Genomic DNA, 17,648 nt, shown 5'->3' with positions numbered 1-17,648 from the left:
AATCTAACATTTTAGAGGTACAATTCTACAATGTTATTTAGCAGACGCTTTTATCCAAAGCGACGTACATTTGAGAGTTAATACAACACAAGCAAAGATGAAGTCAAGAAACAATCCAAGAGTAAGTGCCGTGGGTTAAGTCTGAGTCCATTAGGACGTAAGGCCTTTTAGGTCATGCGAGCCGTCAGTGTGATACTTACATAGTTGCGACTGGGAGCCAGTGCAGAGAGATGAGGAGCAGAGTGACATGAGCTCTCCTTGGCTGGTTGAAGACCAGACGCGCAGCCGCGTTCTGGATCATCTGCAGAGGTTTGGTGGTGCATGCAGGAAGACCTGCCAGTAGCGAGTTGCAGTAGTCTAAACGGGATAACACAAGGACCTGAACCAGGACTTGTGTTGATTGCTCGGTCAGGTAGGGTCTGATCTTCCTGATGTTGTAAAGGGCGAATTAACACGATCTGGTAATTGAGGACACATTAACCTTGATGGTCAGTTGGTCATCAGTCATGACACCCAGGTTTCATTCCGAGCTTGTGGGCACAATTTGCATGGATCCAAGCTGAAGATTGATAGGCTGATATAAGGTGGGACAGGGCAGGATGACTAGAAGCTCCGTCTTTGAGAGGTCGAGCTGAAGGTGATGTTCTTTCATCCATGTGGAGATGTCCACAAGGCAGGTAGAGATACGATTCGTTTGGTGGGAAGGATAGGAACAGCTGGGTATCGTCGGCATAACAATGCTATGAGAAGCCATGATTGCGGATGATTGTGCCAAGTGAGGTGGTGTAAATTGAGAAGAGAAGGGGTCCTAGGTAAAATATATATATTTTATATTAAATAGCTTCTCTCATCATCAAACATTTTGCAGCAGAAGTAGAGGAAGCTGACGGCAGGAAACATGCTGCTGAAGCTTTGACAGCATCATGTGACCTGATCTGAACCCCAGAAGGTCAAAGGTCCCCAGAAATGTCGGCCCTGCTGTTGCACCACAGAGTTCCTGTAAATGAAGGTTGTGAAAGAGTTTGAGGTGGAACCACTGATAGGACGTCGGCTTTATCGGCAGAAAAGCAAACTGTTGATTCTTTGTGAACTTTGCCTTGGCAGAGTTGACCAGGAGCAGCTGGCAGGACCAGCAGGGCACACAGACCGCTGCTCCCCAGGAACACTCTCACAACTCATTAACTGTTTTTACTAACAGGAGTTTATTCTTCAGTGGAAACACGCTGCTGCAGCTTTGACAGCATCATGTAACCTGATTTGAACCCCAGAAGATCAATGGTCCCCAGAAGTGTGGGCCCTGCTGTTGCACAGAGTTTCTGTAAATAAAGGTTGTAAAAGAGTTTAAGGTGGAACTACTGAGGGGACATTGGCTTTATAAACAGAGTAAGTGATTATGAAGAGAGAAGTGTTTCGAGTCAGAGAGTGTGATTCCTGCAACAGCTACTCAGCACAGGTACGTCTCCTCATATACATTATCATCATATATTCACAATAACCATGTTACTCTCTGTATGAAGACAAACTCTGTATAAATGTCATTCATCAAACTGAACAGAGATTTTTATGTCCCTACACAGTTATTAAATAATAAACCAATAAATGATGATTCATGTTATTACATCAATGTCCTACCATGCTACATTACTGTGATGTGTGTGTGTGTGTGTGTGTGTGTGTGTGTGTGTGTGTGTGTGTTGTTGTTGTTGTTGTTGGGAATTTGGTATGTCCCCAAAATATGTGTATGTATACCTTTAAACAAGGCACAATTTATGTTGGGAACATAGGATTACAAATAAATAATGCCTCTCACGGGGCACCATTTATGTTGTAAAGGGCGTTAACCATAAATGTTATCCCTCCGATGGGGAAATCAGATATGTAAGGGTAAACCTGAGCAACACTTGTGTGGGTCTCATGGTTTAAAAGTGTGATGAGATGGCTATCAAAATTATTATTTGATATGATTTAATTTATTCTAAGTCACCTCAAGAGTGGGCACCATTGTAAAACAGAAAAGCATCCCCTAAATCAATCTCATAAAGTTACTAAACTATCAATTTGGAACACTGATTAACAATGAACTTAATAATTATAATCAAATTACCATATTCATATAAAACAACAACAAAACAAACAAAGACACAATACAATGTGCTTCACATGACAGAGGATTTTTATGTTTATATAGTTTAAATATAAAGAAACCAATAAATTATGATTGAAGTTATTGTATCATATATATTCTATGCTACATTACTGTGATTTACTGAACGAGCTTCATGTTCTCTCTTTTCTTTCATCGTCATTGTGTCAGATCATTCTTACAGGATAAACTGTGTTGTCATTTCAGGAATATTTATATTATTTAGTCACACACACACACACACACACACACACACACACACAAATACACAATCTCACTCAGTCATACACACACTCACTCACTCACTCACTCACACACACACACACACACACACACACACACGCACACACACACACACTCACTAACACACAAATTGATAGTTCAGTTATTTTATGAGACTGATATAGTTAAATTGTGTCTTTTCTGTTTAAGAGAGTGGTGCCCCATCTCGAAGTGACTTAGATGGTAAATGATAAATAGACCTGCACTTTTCTAGTCGCTTTGCGACCACTCAAAGCGCTTTACACTACAGACTGCGCTCATTCACCCGTTCACACACACATTTATACAGGTGGCAGAGGCTTCCCTAAACGGTGCCACCTGCCACCATTGGGAATTCATTCACACACCGATGAACGCATTATCGGGAGCAATTTGGCTTTCAGTATCTTGCTCAAGGATACTTCGACATGTAGGCTGTCATGGTCAGGGATCGAACCACAGACCCTCCGATCGGTGGGCAACCACTCTACCAACCGAGCAACAGCCTCCCCGCTTTACTTTATTTTTAAATTACAGTAAATCAAGTAATATCATTTCATATACTGTAATAAAAAATATGATAATTATTGATTATTTTGATGGCAATCTTAACACACTTTTGAACGGTGAGATCCACCCCAACAACCCTAAACCAACTCCACAAATTCCTCAGATAGTTTGAACAGTTGGACCAGAAAAAGTTTTCTTCTTCCTGCTTTGGCTTTGTGTACAGTTTAGGAAATGAGTCCATGTTATGTATCTGTGTTGCAGTCATGGCGTTCCCTCGGCTGTCCGTCTCGACGCTGCTGGCTTCATGGATCCTTCTTCTCTACTGGACGACCTCCTCAGCTAGGTCACATGACCCCGCCTCCTCCAACCCCTCACCCCCCTACAGGGTGAAGAGAGACCTGCCATTTGAGACCAGACCACAAGTGGAACAATCTCTGGCAGTGGCAAAAGACATTATCTCTGTCATCAATGAAAAGATTGGAAGCGTTGACAGCAAATCTGTGAAAAATGTGATGAAGGGTCTCTCCACCATCGCTGGCTTGGTGCCCGGCATCGGAACTCTGATCGTCCCAACGGTCAACTGGATCTTGGCCTTCATCCCTCAGGACGACCCGGTGTTTAACGAAGTGAAGAAAGGGTTCGCTGAAGTGAACAGGAAGCTGGACTCGCTCTCCATCCAGATCTCCAACCTGGCAACAGATGTGGAATGGTTCAACTATGCCAGCGTCTACTCTCAAGACGAGGTCCGCATCCTAAACGCCTGGAAGAAGTTCAATGAGCTTCAAGACAACAGTCAAGTGGTGAAAACTGAAGAGGACAAACTCCGACTGGCTGAGATATTCGTCAACTACTATGAGAACACAGAAACTGAGGGCAGTGTGGCCAACCTCTACCATTACCTGACCGTCTCCAACACGTCCCTCATTGGAAACATCAATGACCTGCTGAAGAAGAAGTTTAAATGTGACATTCAAAAGATCGGTGACTATAACATCCATTTCAGTACTTTGATGTGGAGGGGGATGCTGCTCAACCAGTTCTACTGGAAACTGATCGGTTTTGATTTATTAGACAAAGAAACTGAACACACTGACATGATTAAGAAGGTCTACACAGCTCAGATGTCAACCATAGATTACTGTCTGGACCACTATGAGCAGTTCCTGAAGGAAGACGTGGAGGCGATGAGCAAATCCATCAGTCATGTCGACCACAAAGCCGTCGCTAAGGAGGTGAAAAATCATCTGGATAAGAAGTACTACTGGTACAACTGGATGGTGATGGTGTACCCCAAAGATCAACATTATAATCATGAGTTATATAATATGACAACGTTTTCTTGGGATACGATCACTGTGGCTGTGGACCACATTCAGAAAGCAGAGGAGAAACATAAAACACAAGTAATCACTGAGGTGGGGAAGTGCTACAAGCCAGATTCGTTTAATTTTTCCTATTGTAATGTGATAAATGAAAAAAAGTTCTGCAATGCAAAAGTTGATGGTGTTCCTGTTACAGAGTTCTTTAAAGCGATCCACGCCAGTTACAAACCATTTGTTGCAGTCCCAGAATCCATGGAGACTTTCAAGTGTGACGTGAAAGGCTACGAGTATGACATGTATTTCTATTACTCCAGAAAAATCTCTGTCTGCAGCTATCAAACCTGTGACAACGGAGGAAAGTGCAAGCCAGTGAGGGACTCCAACGAACATTTGTGTTTGTGTCCTGATGGTTACCGTAGGGAGAGCTGTGTAGAGCGGGAGAAACCTAGCGACGTCACACTGATCGGCAAAGACACTGTGCCTGACATCACCACCATCAACGCCAGACTGAAGAGAATAGAGGACAAATTAGACAGAAAACTGGATTTGATACTCAATAAATTCGGCTTATATCTGTCATGAAATGAGTTTGTGTTTCCAGGTGAAAGCTGTTGCAGCTCAGTGTAACCCTGATGTTTGTGACAGGAAAACAGTCAAATGTTCAGATAATAAATGAATAATGACTAATAAAAGACATGTTCTTTGTTTTGTTCTGTTCATGAATAAAATTCACCAATAAGAATGAAAACTGATGACAGCTTCCATGTTTTAAATGAACATGTTATTGTTTGTTTTAGACTTTAATATCCATCACTATGACACTCTGCAGCAGGAACAACCACCACACTTGACTTATTATTATCTCTTGAGATTATATCTGATGTAAAGTCCACAACAGCAGAAGTGTCACAGTACTATTGTCTCAGACCTGACTGAAAATCTTGTTGTTGTAACTTCACCATACATTGTTCAATCTGCCCCAAATTTGTTATGATTCACAGAGTCCATGCCTGAACACATCCCTATCTCAACTTGCAGTCAAAGTCATAGCGCCCCCTACTGACAACAGGAAATCAGCCTCATACTGCTCAAACTTCATCTGATTTACATGACATTTTCAATGTCTGAAACCACCGCAGAGCCTGCCGGCGACCCTCCAGCTCCCCGATGCGCGTTGGGTGGGAGGGCCCGTTCAATGCAGATTTAGGAACCTAATCACAGTTTACAAACCAGGTGGCAATCTCCGTGTCTGAGCATGGAGGCAAACCAGGAAGTGCCTTAAGCCTGCATTCTACCGAAAATTCCAGTAGGGGGTGCTAAGTGTTGCTGCAAAAAAAATCTGTCCATTCATTTCAGTGCAAAATGAGAAAACTTCTCACTTGATTTATTACCTCAGAAATATTTTTTAGGACAACACTAGTCTTAATCGCTAGTAAAAAATCTTCTTGAAGACAATTTGATGTTAATAGTTCTAATAATGGCCCAATTTAGAAGAAAATAGAAGATAAAGAATCATGTGATTTGGGGAGTGGCTATCTTTGATTGACAGGTCAGTTACAAGGCGAGCCGTCATCAGGAGAGAAGCAGAACAATGCGTACCCACGGCAACGTGTCAATAAAGTTATATATCACGTTATATAGATAGAAAAGAGGATGTTTACCAATTTGGTCTCATAACTTTGACCCTTTCACACTGTATTTCCACTTAATGACAGTTTCTTTGAATGTTTTGTTCAGTAAAAATGTCTTGTTCAGCGTTTGGTTGGACTAACAGACACTGCTGTTCATTTTTCTGAGGTGAGTAACATACATTTTGTTTTTGTTTTTTGTTAGCCAAAACTAACATCCCAGTTAATGCTCCAGTTAATGCTAACAGAAATTAGCAGCGGCTCGCTCAGTCGGGTTGAGGTGTCCAAATATGTCCAAATATGGTCTGCTCCATAGAAAGGTGTGAAAGTGAAAAAGTGAAATGGTTTCATTGACACAAGAAACATACGTATACTTTGTCAAAGCAAGTGTGAAATAAAAACAAAGAATGTACAAACAATAAGAAAATTATACAATATAAAGAAAAGTGCAAACAGACATAAACATTATTTTTGCATTATTTTCCTGGATATCTCTGCAAATATTTTAATTTCTCTGCACACATATCATAACCAGATTAATAGGAAAATATTTATAACTACAGCCTATAAAGATATATGTTTATATCTATACAGGTAAATTAAGATTAGTTCAGTTTCGAAATGTAGTAACACCCTGTTTGTAAATATAGTTACATACCAATGGTAGAGATTGTCCTGGGAGCTTGACTACATATCAACAGTAACTAAGGGGCGGAGCTTTTGCTGACGGTCAATTTATCATATTATATTATTAAAACCGCTGCAGGTATCTTATTGATGCTGAAATGATCTTTGAGTATTTAGTTTATTTAGCTGAACTGTCCCCTTGACTCATTGTCGCTTCCCTTGCTTACATCAATAATAAATAATTAACTGAAAGGGGTAATAGTTGTGGTAATGTACTTTACATATTTATGTGGGATGTGGTTTCTGAAATTGCTGGGCTAAATATATCAAGGAAATGCTAAATGTTGTAGAATTGTAATTTTGCATGTATTATATTGTATTGTATCAAAGGTTCTCAATCTGGTTCTAGGGAAATCCACACTGTTTAAACTCTACCTGGAAGCAAGACAATAGACTCTCATGGAGGATCTACCAGGTACTGATTAAATAATAAAAATAATGCTGCCTAATCTTAAGGACATTGGAATGTGCTTGGTTATTTACTTAAGACAAATCTGGTTAAATAATTGAGCATATTCTCATGCAGAGAACCAAATACACAGTTTACACAGTTACAGCTTACATGTACCTGTCCTTTTGAATCAGAAAAAGTGTTCCAAATGTTGGAAACAGAATAAATGCTGTTTTAAAAAAGTATATCTTATGTCTTGCAGATATTGACTTCAGAGCAGCCCTCATCTTTCTGCCACATATCTTCAAGGAGAACATTGAGTGCTTTATTACTCTTGGAGAGGTATGTCTATCCTGCAAGCATCTTTTGTTCACCTCACAAGACAAATGATACTTGACAGACCCACTGATTTAACGATACCTTAGATTGTAGGTAGAAAACCGTAACATTTTTACTCACTTCAAATATTTCATTTCATGTATAGAGCCATTAAAGTAGCAAAAGATCTGCAAATGTGTTTCTCAATCTTTGTGTGCATAATCAGATTTATAAATATGGTTGCAAATGCGCATCTACAATTACTAATAATTTAACCATACATAAGTAGTGTTTTCACCTATTTCATCATTTTAACTTTTGCTGAATTTATTCTGAATTTTACCACTGTAATATGTGTGTAACACATTAAATAACATTTGCATCACATGCTATTTTAATCAAAAAGGGAAAAAACACTAAGGCAGCTCTTATGGTGGCAAAAGTTAAAAAGCCTTTATTGCATGGCTAGTATATTTTCACAACATTAAAATCATTTGCAGAGAATTCCTGATGAAGGCCTGTACGAGCGCCCTGTCCACGGTTTTCGCTAACCATAACCCTTAAGACAATTTCTTGTTTTATTATGAGTTAGATACTAATCACACAAACAGTTACGTTTTGTTGCACTAACCATCATTGATCAGCAGATGAATTATGCCCTAACTGATACATAAACATTTACAACCTAGAAGATAATCTTAACACATAACCCAGCATGCAAGACAGGTGTGAAAAAGTTATTGATACTGGTCACAAATGCAGAAAGATAAAAATGCATATCATAAGACAACCAAAATATAATCTAATAACCCAATAACTGTCTATAACACCTCACCTACAATAACACATCCCCCACCATGCAAGACAGGTTGTTCAGGAATGCATGGTTATGATCATCTCAAGCAGAATGGCTCCCTCAGGCTTTCTTAAAAAGTGATACTGTTCTCGATCTGAGTAGGGTTCAGATATGTGTAGGGAACATCAAGCTGTGAGTTTCTTTGTGTAATTGCTTCACTGAGGTAGGACAATTCAGTTTGAAATCCCTTCATCATCTGCTTCAGGACAGGCTCATCGAATCGTTCCTCAGGGTATGCACCCAAGGGAACCTGCCAAGGTGACAAAAGACAGAAAATGAGACTCACACAGAATGTAGTGGTTTGAAAGCTGAAAAAAAATATTTTTTTTAAAGGCAAATAAACCATAATACTCATGGTGTAATAAAAATGCATTAATGCCAAACTTACAGTATCTGTGTATTTGTCTGTGAACAGCCACAACAGTGTTAAAAAGAGGGCTGTGTCTCCAACATCCGGGAGGGCCTCCAAAATTGTCTCCATGCTTGACTGCCCCTTAGTGGTTGGAGGAGGTTTGTGCAGCAGAAGAGAGGCATTGGGCACCCAGGAGAAGTAGTCGTACTAGATTATGGCAAAAATATTGCAGTTATATTTAAAGTGTTACAGCAGACTTGATACTTGATTAAAAAAATCTATTTGTATTACATTGTCCCAACTTTTCCTAATGGCTCACCTGCCCATTGTGCAATGCAGCATGACCAGCCGTAGTTGTGAAGATCACCATGGTGATGAACTTGATCACTTCCTCAACAGTATGAAAGTCTGCTGGAATCCCTGTTAGCAGAATAATCATTATCAGTTAATTAATGGCATTACATGCATTGAAAAATGTCAAATATAAACAAATGATTTGAGAACATGGGTTAAATACCTGAGTCTTTGTTTCCTAAGAAGCCATGTGTGAATATCTCACTGATCCATTCCTGCAGCTCAGTGTCTTTCTGCACCTCACTGTCTGAGGGGTAAAAGTGCTCCACTACTGCCTTCACAAAGCTGGTGAACACAAAACAAATTAAATTTAAACAGTTACATTTGAAAGTGAAAATGACATAAAGACAGCACTTAAGGACCATGATGAATCAATCATCTACACCCTCCCTCTACATTTATTCCGATATGTTGTTGCTTGTTAAATAATCAGTGTGTAGAGGCAGGTGCAATATTTCTTTAAAGATAACCTGTTGATGATGTTCCACAGCTTCACTCCATCATCTCTGTAGTAGAAGTTGGGTATGGACTCCAGTCCTCGTGCAGTGATGTTCTCTGGCAGACACAGAGAGCTGTAGGTCGTTTCAGGGAAACCCCTTTTCATGAGCTCTGTCATTCCTTCATGTCCAAGTGAACACTTACAATAAATGATACACAAATATTTAGCATTAGAGACCATGAGACTGTTTTCAGAGATATGCATTTGAAAGAGACGTACCAAGCGTAAAATCCCTTCAGGTCCTAAAACAATTTTGCGGGCTCCGATGTTTACAAAGAGAGTGTACCGGAAGTGTGGAATCAGCAACTGTACAGACAGGGAAGAATTTAAAAAAGTTAAGGTCAGATGCTGAAGCAAAAAAAAAAAACTGAAAACAGGGTTTCTTCTTTCTGCTCTGTAATTCTACCTTGTAGAGCGGATGAATCACTGAGAAGCTGCGCATAACGGCCACAGCAAAGACATCTGCCAGAAAGTGAGTGTTCAAGGTATGATGGACTGATTCATGATCCATGGAATCTGCATTTTTCAGAAACATCTTGGCAAGCAGCCAGTCAGTCTCTGAATCACTGGGCAAAAAGATGGGGTTCTCCTCAGAAGGTTGTTGATGCAACTGAAAAAAAAAAAGATTTTTATATGTTTAAATATTACAACAAATCAAATCAATTTTATTTATATAGCCCAAAATCACAAATCACAGATTTGCCTCAAAGGGCTTCACAGACTGTACATGGTATGACACCCTCTGTCCTTAGACCCTCACATCGGCCAGGGAAAAACTCCTTAAAAAAACCCTTTTAGCAGGGGAAAAAGAAGAAGAAACCTCAGGGAGAGCGACAGAGGAGGGATCCATCTCCCAGGACGGACAGATGTGCAATAGATGTCGTTGTACAACAGGACTTCTGAATACATGCTATTGTACTGTGGAATGTTATACCATTATGTGACTTGACCAGAGATTTTACTTAAGTTCATACAGTTTAATTACAGTTTGCTATATCAGTTAAATACCTGTATTGCAATTGGCATCAGTTTGTTTGCTGGGTTCATGTAGAACAAACCGAGACAGGCAGTCACATGCAAAGTTTCACCATTGTTGTCTCTTGGGGTTATTCCATCCATCTTCTTCTGGTCATAGAGGAATATATTGCCTTTCTGTTTGGGAAGGAACAACAGAAATATAGTTGACGAAGACATTAAGAGGTATCACAGATTTGTAGTAGATGGATGCAATACAATTCAAGGACTTTCCACTGTGATTAACAATAAGTAAGCTCTTTAGTTACATACATTGTCTCCTAAATTAAAGATTATTAACCAGACGGCAATCTCCATGTCTGAGCATGGAGGCCAACCAGGAAGTGTCTTAAGCATGCAATCCACCGAAAATTCCAGCAGGGGGTGCTAAGTTTGGCTGCAAAAAAAATCTGCCCATTCATTTCAGTGCAAAATTTTAAAACTTCTGACTTGATTTATTACCTCAGAACATTTTTTCAGGACAACAATATGGTCTCAATCGCTAGTAAAAAAATCATCTTCAAGACAATTTGATGTCAATAGTTCTAGTAATGGCCCCATTTAGAAGAAAATAGCAGATAAAGAATTATATGATTTGGGGCGTGGCTACAGGTCACTGAAAAGGCGAGCCGTCACCAGGAGAGAAGCAGAGCAATGTGTATCCACGGCAACGTGTCAATAAAGTTATATAGATAGAAAAAAGTACGTTTACCGATCTGGTCTCATAACTTTGATCCTTTCACACTATATTTTCACTTAATGACAGTTTATTTGAACGTTTTGTTCAGTAAAAATGTCTTGTTCAGTGTTTGGTTGGACTAACAGACACTCCAAGGAGTCGCTGTTCAGTTTTCTGAGGTAAGAAAGATACATTTTGTTTTTTGTGTTTTGCTAGCCAAAACTAACATCCCAGTTAATGCTAACATGAATTAGCAGGGGCTTCTCTCAGTCAGGTTGCCGGTGTAGAGAGGCGTGTAGTCAGTGTCGTCAGATCCCTCGCGCTCCTCCACAGTCCAATTATGGTCTGCTCCCCGTATCGGAAACAAGATGGCGACGACTATAATGCTGAACTCGAGGCTTCCAACGGGCATTCCACAAACCAATGGGTGACGTCACGGTGACTACGTCCATTATTTATATACAGTCTATGTTATTAACCAATTAAAGACTTCCTTCTTTCATACCTTCATTTCCTTCTTCAGAGAGCTTCCCTCTTCCAGGAACGGCTTCACCATGTCCTCTGTGACTGGAAAGTTTGGGGGAAGCTCTGAGCAGCGCTTGATCATGGTGGGGTTGACTCCATTCAGAAACTGGTAACCATAAAAGTCATCTTCCTTCCAGTGCTCTGCAACATACTCTGGAAGAATAGCAGTTGGCAAATATAAAATACCTAAAATAAGTAACTTTACCCAACAGCAACAACATCAATATCTGTCTGTTGTTTTGTAACTATACAATGACTCTGTGGTCGTGAGTTACACTGCAGAACTGGAAAATAGGAAACAATTATCCACCTGACAGTGTTGTCTTTTTGTACCAGAAGATTTTTTTCAGGTCTTCAAAGCTTTCCCATTTTTCCTTGGATCCAAGCAGCCCCTTAATCATTAGTTCAATGCCACTGAAGACAGAAAGAAAAAAGAGTAAACACAAACCAGGAGGAAACAAACATATTTACTTTTTGCCTCAAAACATAGAGAATATAACCGGGTTATATCATATGTATCTATTTAGACCCACATTAGTTTTTTTGAATCCTCTGCTTCATCTTGTTTGGACTTAGAATAGCGGATTTCAGCTGGGAGGTCAGACTTTGATTCAAAATGGCTGACGTTGGGTAGTCCTTCAGCCATAATCTTCCATCTAGAAAAAGAAAAGAAAAGCAATTAGACATTTTTCCAGTTAAAACCTCTGAGACCAGAACAGCTGCTGTAGGCACACGCTGTACTGCACACATGAAAACTTACTGGTAAAAGTTCTTTTTAAGCATCAGCTCATTTTTACGGTGCTCAATCAACAAGGAATGGTCCTCCTCAAAACCCTTCATGGCTAAGGCATAAATGAACATAACAATTGAAGTTGAAATGACAAATTACAAAAAAAGTCAAAAGAATTTGCAAAAACAAGCAATGTCCTTAAGTATCGATATTACAGAACAAAAGATGAAATATGTAGGAATTTGAAGCAGACCTCTGCCTCCTCTCAGCTCCACCAGTTCTCCCCTGGAGATCCATCTGTAACAGGGGAACAGCATGGCATCTCCTTCTGGAGTCGTCACCACTATTTTGGAGACGTACCACTCATCTTCTGGGAGAAACAAAAAAGGATCTTTCTCCACTTTAACCAGCAGAAGTTTCCCCAGAGATGAACCGGTTTTCAGGATGTAGGTCCCTGTCTTGAAATAAGGATTAATATAATAATAATAATAATAATAATAATAATAATAATAATAATAATAATAATAATGATTATATTAACAACAACTTTATTTGTATAGCACCTTTTAAAAACAACAACTCAAGCAAAAAAAGATAAAAGACAGTGTAGGATCAATCACAAGAGGAAAAGTACTCTGATAAAGTAATAGGAACATAATTAAAAGGTAAAAGGAAGACTTTATAGAGAATAGAATAGGATTAAAAAGTAGCAGATGGAAAATATAAAAGAAAGTCTATAAAAGTTGGTTTTAAGAAGTGAAAAGAAGTTACTGAGTTAGCGTCCCTTATCTCCTCAGGCAGCTTGTTCAAGTCACCTTTGGATTTTAGTTTGGAACAGTCAGAAGGGTGTCACCCGAGGATCTAAGGACGCGGATTGGCTCGTAAGTATTTTAAAAAACTGATAGTTAGGAGCCAGAACAAACATGCTTTAAAAGGTATCAGTGAAATCTTAAAATCAATCCTTACACTAACAGGGCAAAGATGCTAAAATTGGGGTGATGTGATGTCGTCTATTTAAACCGTTAAGAAGCCTAGCTGCTGTGTTTTGAACCAGTTGGAGGCGAGAAAGTCATTTCTGGGAGATGCCGGAGAGGAGGGAGTTGCAGTCAACAAGACGGGAGAATATGAGTGTGTGAGTGACTTTTTCCAGGTCCGAGGGTAACAGCATGGGTTTGATTTTCAGTATTGAGAGTAAATGGAAAAAACAGGACTCGAAAACTTTTCTAATGTGGGGGTGAGACATTAACAAACAGGTAGTACATTTTTTTAAGTAAAACATATTCTGTCCAATGAAATTGCTGAACAAAGAAACATTTTCTTCTGTGCCTCACTGCCCCTGAATTATGAACTAAAATGTGAGTTGCTCAATAGACCACATGATGGCACTAGTCCATAAAGGTCCTCTCATAAGTCATCAGATCGGGACAAAGACTATTGCAGCATTCATGTTACTGTGACCTACACTATAAGAATCAGTATATGGGCGAGATTCGACTGGATGCAACTTACTGTGCCAGCTGAAAAGTCAGGGCCCCAGTTGTCCATCTCGGTTCTCTCACTCTGCCCTTCAGTCCCAAACAGAGTGACATATATGTGGTCCCATGTTCCTGCATGCTGCAGGTTACCTGTCGTCACCTCTAGCTTGTACTCAGTCATGGTCACTCTGTGGAAACTGTCTAGAAAAAGAAACAACATAAAATCTCCATAAATTGCAGAGTCAATGGTTCAATACTGCAAAACATTTAAAAAATTTTAAATATATTTTTATATATTTTTTAATTTAAAACATTTAAAACTCAAAATGTTCTATTGTCAAGAGGAGAGATGTGTAAAGTTCTTACTTACACCTCCCTAGCTGCAGGTTTCCATGCTAGAGTTCTCGCTCACTCTCTTTTTCTTGCAGTCTCCTTCAATATAACTTAGCCGTTTTGATACAACTGCTCCCACTGTGCTTTATTATACAGGAGGTATGAAGTAACTCAGAACTATGTTGTGCTTCTTGTTTTCTGTGTCTGAACATGTAGTCATGACTCAGATCAGAATGTCCAAAACAAAGTTTATTTAAAGCAGCAAAAATAACTCAGGCAGCAAACAAAAAGAAGCAAACTAAACTGAGGGAGAGAGGCCACAAAAAAACCTCTAGTAGAAGTAACAGGCAAGACACAGGCAGCGCAACAACTGGCAAGATGAGAGCAGAGAATGACAATCTGACAGAGGGTGAATGATAGTATTTGGGAGGCTGATGAGGATAATGAGGGCCAGATGTGGAAGTGGGCGGGGAAGCACAGGTGAGGGGAATGAGGTGATTGCAGGTCAGAAGAGGGTGGCAAGATCTGTAGTGACAGGCAGATGAACAGGTGATAAACAAAAACAAAAACAGTCCCTAAGCAGGGGCCTCATGTATCAACGCTGCGTACGCACAAAAACATTGCATACGCTGTTTTTTCCACACACGGCACATGTATGAAAAGTGAACTTGCCGTGAGAATGTGCGGACCGCTCCGCAACCTTTCGAGGTGCCGTGAGAATGTACGGTGGCACTGCAAACTTTTGTTTGGCAGAAACAGTTTGTTGCTGTGCCATGAAGGCTTGTCCAAGGCTTGTCCATAGTGACAATAACAATGAAAGTCATAAAAAAAGTTGTTTTGTGTGTGTGTGTGTGTGTGTGTGTGTGAGTGTGTGTATGAGGGGCATTTTATGCCAGCACACTATACTAAAACGCGTGTACAGCGCCTATGCGATGACATCAAACGTCTAACGTGCGCGTGTAAATTCCATTCACTTTCAATGGACAGACAGGCGTCACGTAGGCGTCACGCAGACGCTGTACACGCGTTGTTGCGCATACGCCTACGTGGCGGCTGCGTGACGGGTGAACTACGCCTCAAATACGTGACATGAAGACCCGCGTGACTGTTAAGTACAATTCTACATAGGCGTACAGACACGCGTATTGCGAGTTCACCAGATAACATGGGTGACGGGTGAAAAGTGCCACGAGCGAACGTAGTGGACGCCTGTGTGTGTGTGTGTAACGCGTGTGTACGCCTATAACAGTTCAGCTGTTACACAGAGTCTCAGCTTCACACGGGATTGTGAAAGCAGAACTTATAGATGAACTCCAAGCCCCCACAGAGCTGTCAGGATATTTCTATCATTTTCAGGCCCGTTTTTATTTTCTTGATGATATTTAATGATAGCAAGGGTGAAAGGGATAATTAAAATAATTTCAGCTACTTAAAAATAGTAATAGCCTACTAAAGTGCGACGCTCACAGCCAGTTCCCAGTTCGCTCTTGGACATACAGTTCATTACGCATCAGCCGAGGCGTGTACTTAAATTGCATTTAGGTAGACTGAAACAGCCTAAACTGTGTAATAGGTCTCTCTTGGTAAAACATGGATTGCTTTAATTGTGAAGCGAAGCAGCTGTTAAACTCAAAATTCGCCATCATAGTTTGATAAAAACATATTTTGTTACAAAAAATGTAAACAAGTATGTAAGAAAGGATATAAATGTATAATTGCATTTGTAACTCGGCCCTTGTGACCACCCTGGAACTCTTCGTTGACGGGTGGTCGTTATATTTGCAGCTCGCACCGCGTCGTGCTTTATTTCTCACAACGGCTGGCGGCTCAACCTTAAACAGTACAAGTAAACACTGGCGTGAGACAACAGTAAGATTAAAGGCCGGTGTTGTGTCCTTAATGGTTTCCACACTAACTGGTTGCTGTAGGATATGATCTGCGCATGTTCTGTTACGCATGAGCTGTCCGTGGTACTGAAACAACAATCGCCGTTAATGTGAGGATTCTGTCTGATGTTATGCTGTTCATTAACACCTTATCTACTGTTTGGGTTCATCTGTAGTCGGCACTTTGTGCAATAAAATGATTTATTGTGCTGTGCGATAGAGCCGATACGCATGTTTTGTCTTTACTGTTGTATTGTGTACAGCCTTTATAGAGCTCTGTTGGGAGAGCTTGTGTACGGAAGCGCATTGCATTCACTGGATTAAAAAAAATAGACACCTTTTCTCGTAATTACGAGATCCTGATCTCATAATTACGAGATCCTCGTAAGATAAAGAAAAAGGAAACGTCTGTAAATCCTCTCTCAGTGGCAATGATGGCGCTATCGCAGTTAATCTGCTACTACTACCTTCTCGGTTTGAGATACTGGGAAATACTGATGGTATTAATATTAGTATGTCAACACTGCGTGACAAAAAAAAGTCCTGTATTAATAAATACTTATTATCAAGCATAAAAAAAGAGGGAAAAAGTATCATCATGCACTAGTATAGGCTACTGTTCTCTGAACCATGCACGGTTCACATTTATTAACATAATTATTATTATTGATTATTAATCATAATCATAACTAATGCCGGCGGGTGAGCCTGATGTTTGGGAAGGCCACATGTTATACAGAGCGCCGGGCAGAAGTTGACCGGGCGGAGCCCAGTGTAATATTGGACAAAAAACATGCACTTTTCTCATGCAGTTAAGATAAGTTATCTTCACCTCTTCTTAAAATGGTGTATTTGATTATTTCCTAAACAGCCTAATTCTTGTGGAATTTGTGAACCAATTATATTCATATGTTTATTACAGCTTAGTATTGTTTCACCGATGTAAAACACATTTCTGCGGCATCCACATTTGACCTGCCCTCTTTATCGCTGTCATATCAATTGAGTTGAATTAAGAAATAGTAGTCAGTCCCAGCACAGTAGGCTGTGACTAGGCAAAACACTGTTGGAAAAAAAATGCACCAGAAGAAAGTTGTGTTTATAATGGGTCAACACCCACATGTTTAAATTAACTTCAAAAGTCAATTTGCAAACGTTATGTTGTCTAGCAGTCATTCTCTGTGTCACTGGGCAGGAAAATGAGATTCTGCACATACGGTTGTTAATGCAGCAATGCTTGAAAAAACATTTTCCACAAACTTTGGTTTTGTTTCCCAGTACTGCACCCTGTAGATACCCAGTATTTACAAAAAGACTTTCATTTATTTCTACTTAAATCCAAAATAGTCATGTCAAGTCTCATAGTCTTGTTTTCTTTGACTCTAATTTAAGTACAAGTTTGGTGTTGGTGTACTGAACCACCCATTTTAGCACCCGGCCAAAAATCTGGAAAAAAAAAAAAACAACACTTAAAAGTGAACATTAATTCTGCACTGCCCTGTAGATTTAATTATATCAAAAGTCTTCAACCTGGCCATTTGTATGCTGGATTTTTTCATTAAAGAGCCAGAAAAACTAATATAGTCTATTGTTTCTTTCACAAACTTAAGGGAGGACACATAACCGAGCATGCAATACAGATGTTACAAAGCTATTGATATTGTTAACTTATTCACAAAGATAAA

The 17,648-nt window shown here is 39.8% G+C and overlaps 2 protein-coding genes across 4 annotated transcripts; one reads left to right on the top strand and one right to left on the bottom strand.

Moving 5' to 3' along the window:
- Positions 1-1,257: 1,257 nt before the first annotated feature.
- On the top strand, positions 1,258-5,137 carry LOC131991158 (SE-cephalotoxin-like). Its single transcript, XM_059356480.1, has 2 exons — positions 1,258-1,453; positions 3,176-5,137. Exon 2 carries the CDS (start codon positions 3,178-3,180, stop codon positions 4,816-4,818), a length of 1,641 nt encoding a protein of 546 aa, XP_059212463.1. The 5' UTR covers positions 1,258-1,453; positions 3,176-3,177; the 3' UTR covers positions 4,819-5,137.
- Positions 5,138-7,688: 2,551 nt separating this feature from the next.
- Positions 7,689-14,503, bottom strand: LOC131991660 (hydroperoxide isomerase ALOXE3-like). 3 transcript variants are annotated; one of them, XM_059357153.1, is made up of 15 exons: positions 14,111-14,503; positions 13,779-13,945; positions 12,523-12,727; positions 12,300-12,381; positions 12,073-12,195; positions 11,850-11,953; positions 11,520-11,692; positions 10,330-10,473; positions 9,728-9,931; positions 9,541-9,627; positions 9,293-9,459; positions 8,986-9,107; positions 8,788-8,888; positions 8,505-8,675; positions 7,689-8,366 (listed from the first exon to the last, which is right to left on the bottom strand). In XM_059357153.1, exons 2-15 carry the CDS (start codon positions 13,923-13,925, stop codon positions 8,187-8,189), a joined length of 2,010 nt encoding a protein of 669 aa, XP_059213136.1. In that variant the 5' UTR covers positions 13,926-13,945; positions 14,111-14,503; the 3' UTR covers positions 7,689-8,186. The 3 variants fall into 3 exon arrangements, with proteins under 3 accessions (XP_059213136.1, XP_059213134.1, XP_059213135.1); XM_059357151.1 differs by having other exon boundaries at positions 14,115-14,503; XM_059357152.1 differs by having other exon boundaries at positions 13,779-13,941; positions 14,115-14,503.
- Between the last annotated feature and the right edge of the window lie 3,145 nt (positions 14,504-17,648).

The sequence above is a fragment of the Centropristis striata genome, chromosome 18 (genome assembly GCF_030273125.1).
Source record: "Centropristis striata isolate RG_2023a ecotype Rhode Island chromosome 18, C.striata_1.0, whole genome shotgun sequence".
In the NCBI taxonomy this organism is placed as follows: Eukaryota; Metazoa; Chordata; class Actinopteri; order Perciformes; family Serranidae; genus Centropristis; species Centropristis striata.
This window is presented reverse-complemented; position numbering and strand designations above follow the sequence as displayed.

Excerpts from the sequence above, each read along its gene's own strand:
- LOC131991158 (XM_059356480.1), top strand. The coding sequence starts at position 3,178 with ATGGCGTTCCCTCGGCTGTCCGTCTCGACGCTGCTGGCTTCATGGATC.
- LOC131991660 (XM_059357153.1), bottom strand. The coding sequence starts at position 13,925 with ATGACTGAGTACAAGCTAGAGGTGACGACAGGTAACCTGCAGCATGCA. Across the intron at positions 12,196-12,299 it reads CTTAAAAAGAACTTTTACCA|ATGGAAGATTATGGCTGAAG; the intron begins GTAAGTTTTCAT and ends TTCTTTTTCTAG. Across the intron at positions 8,367-8,504 it reads CAGACAAATACACAGATACT|GTTCCCTTGGGTGCATACCC; the intron begins GTAAGTTTGGCA and ends TCACCTTGGCAG.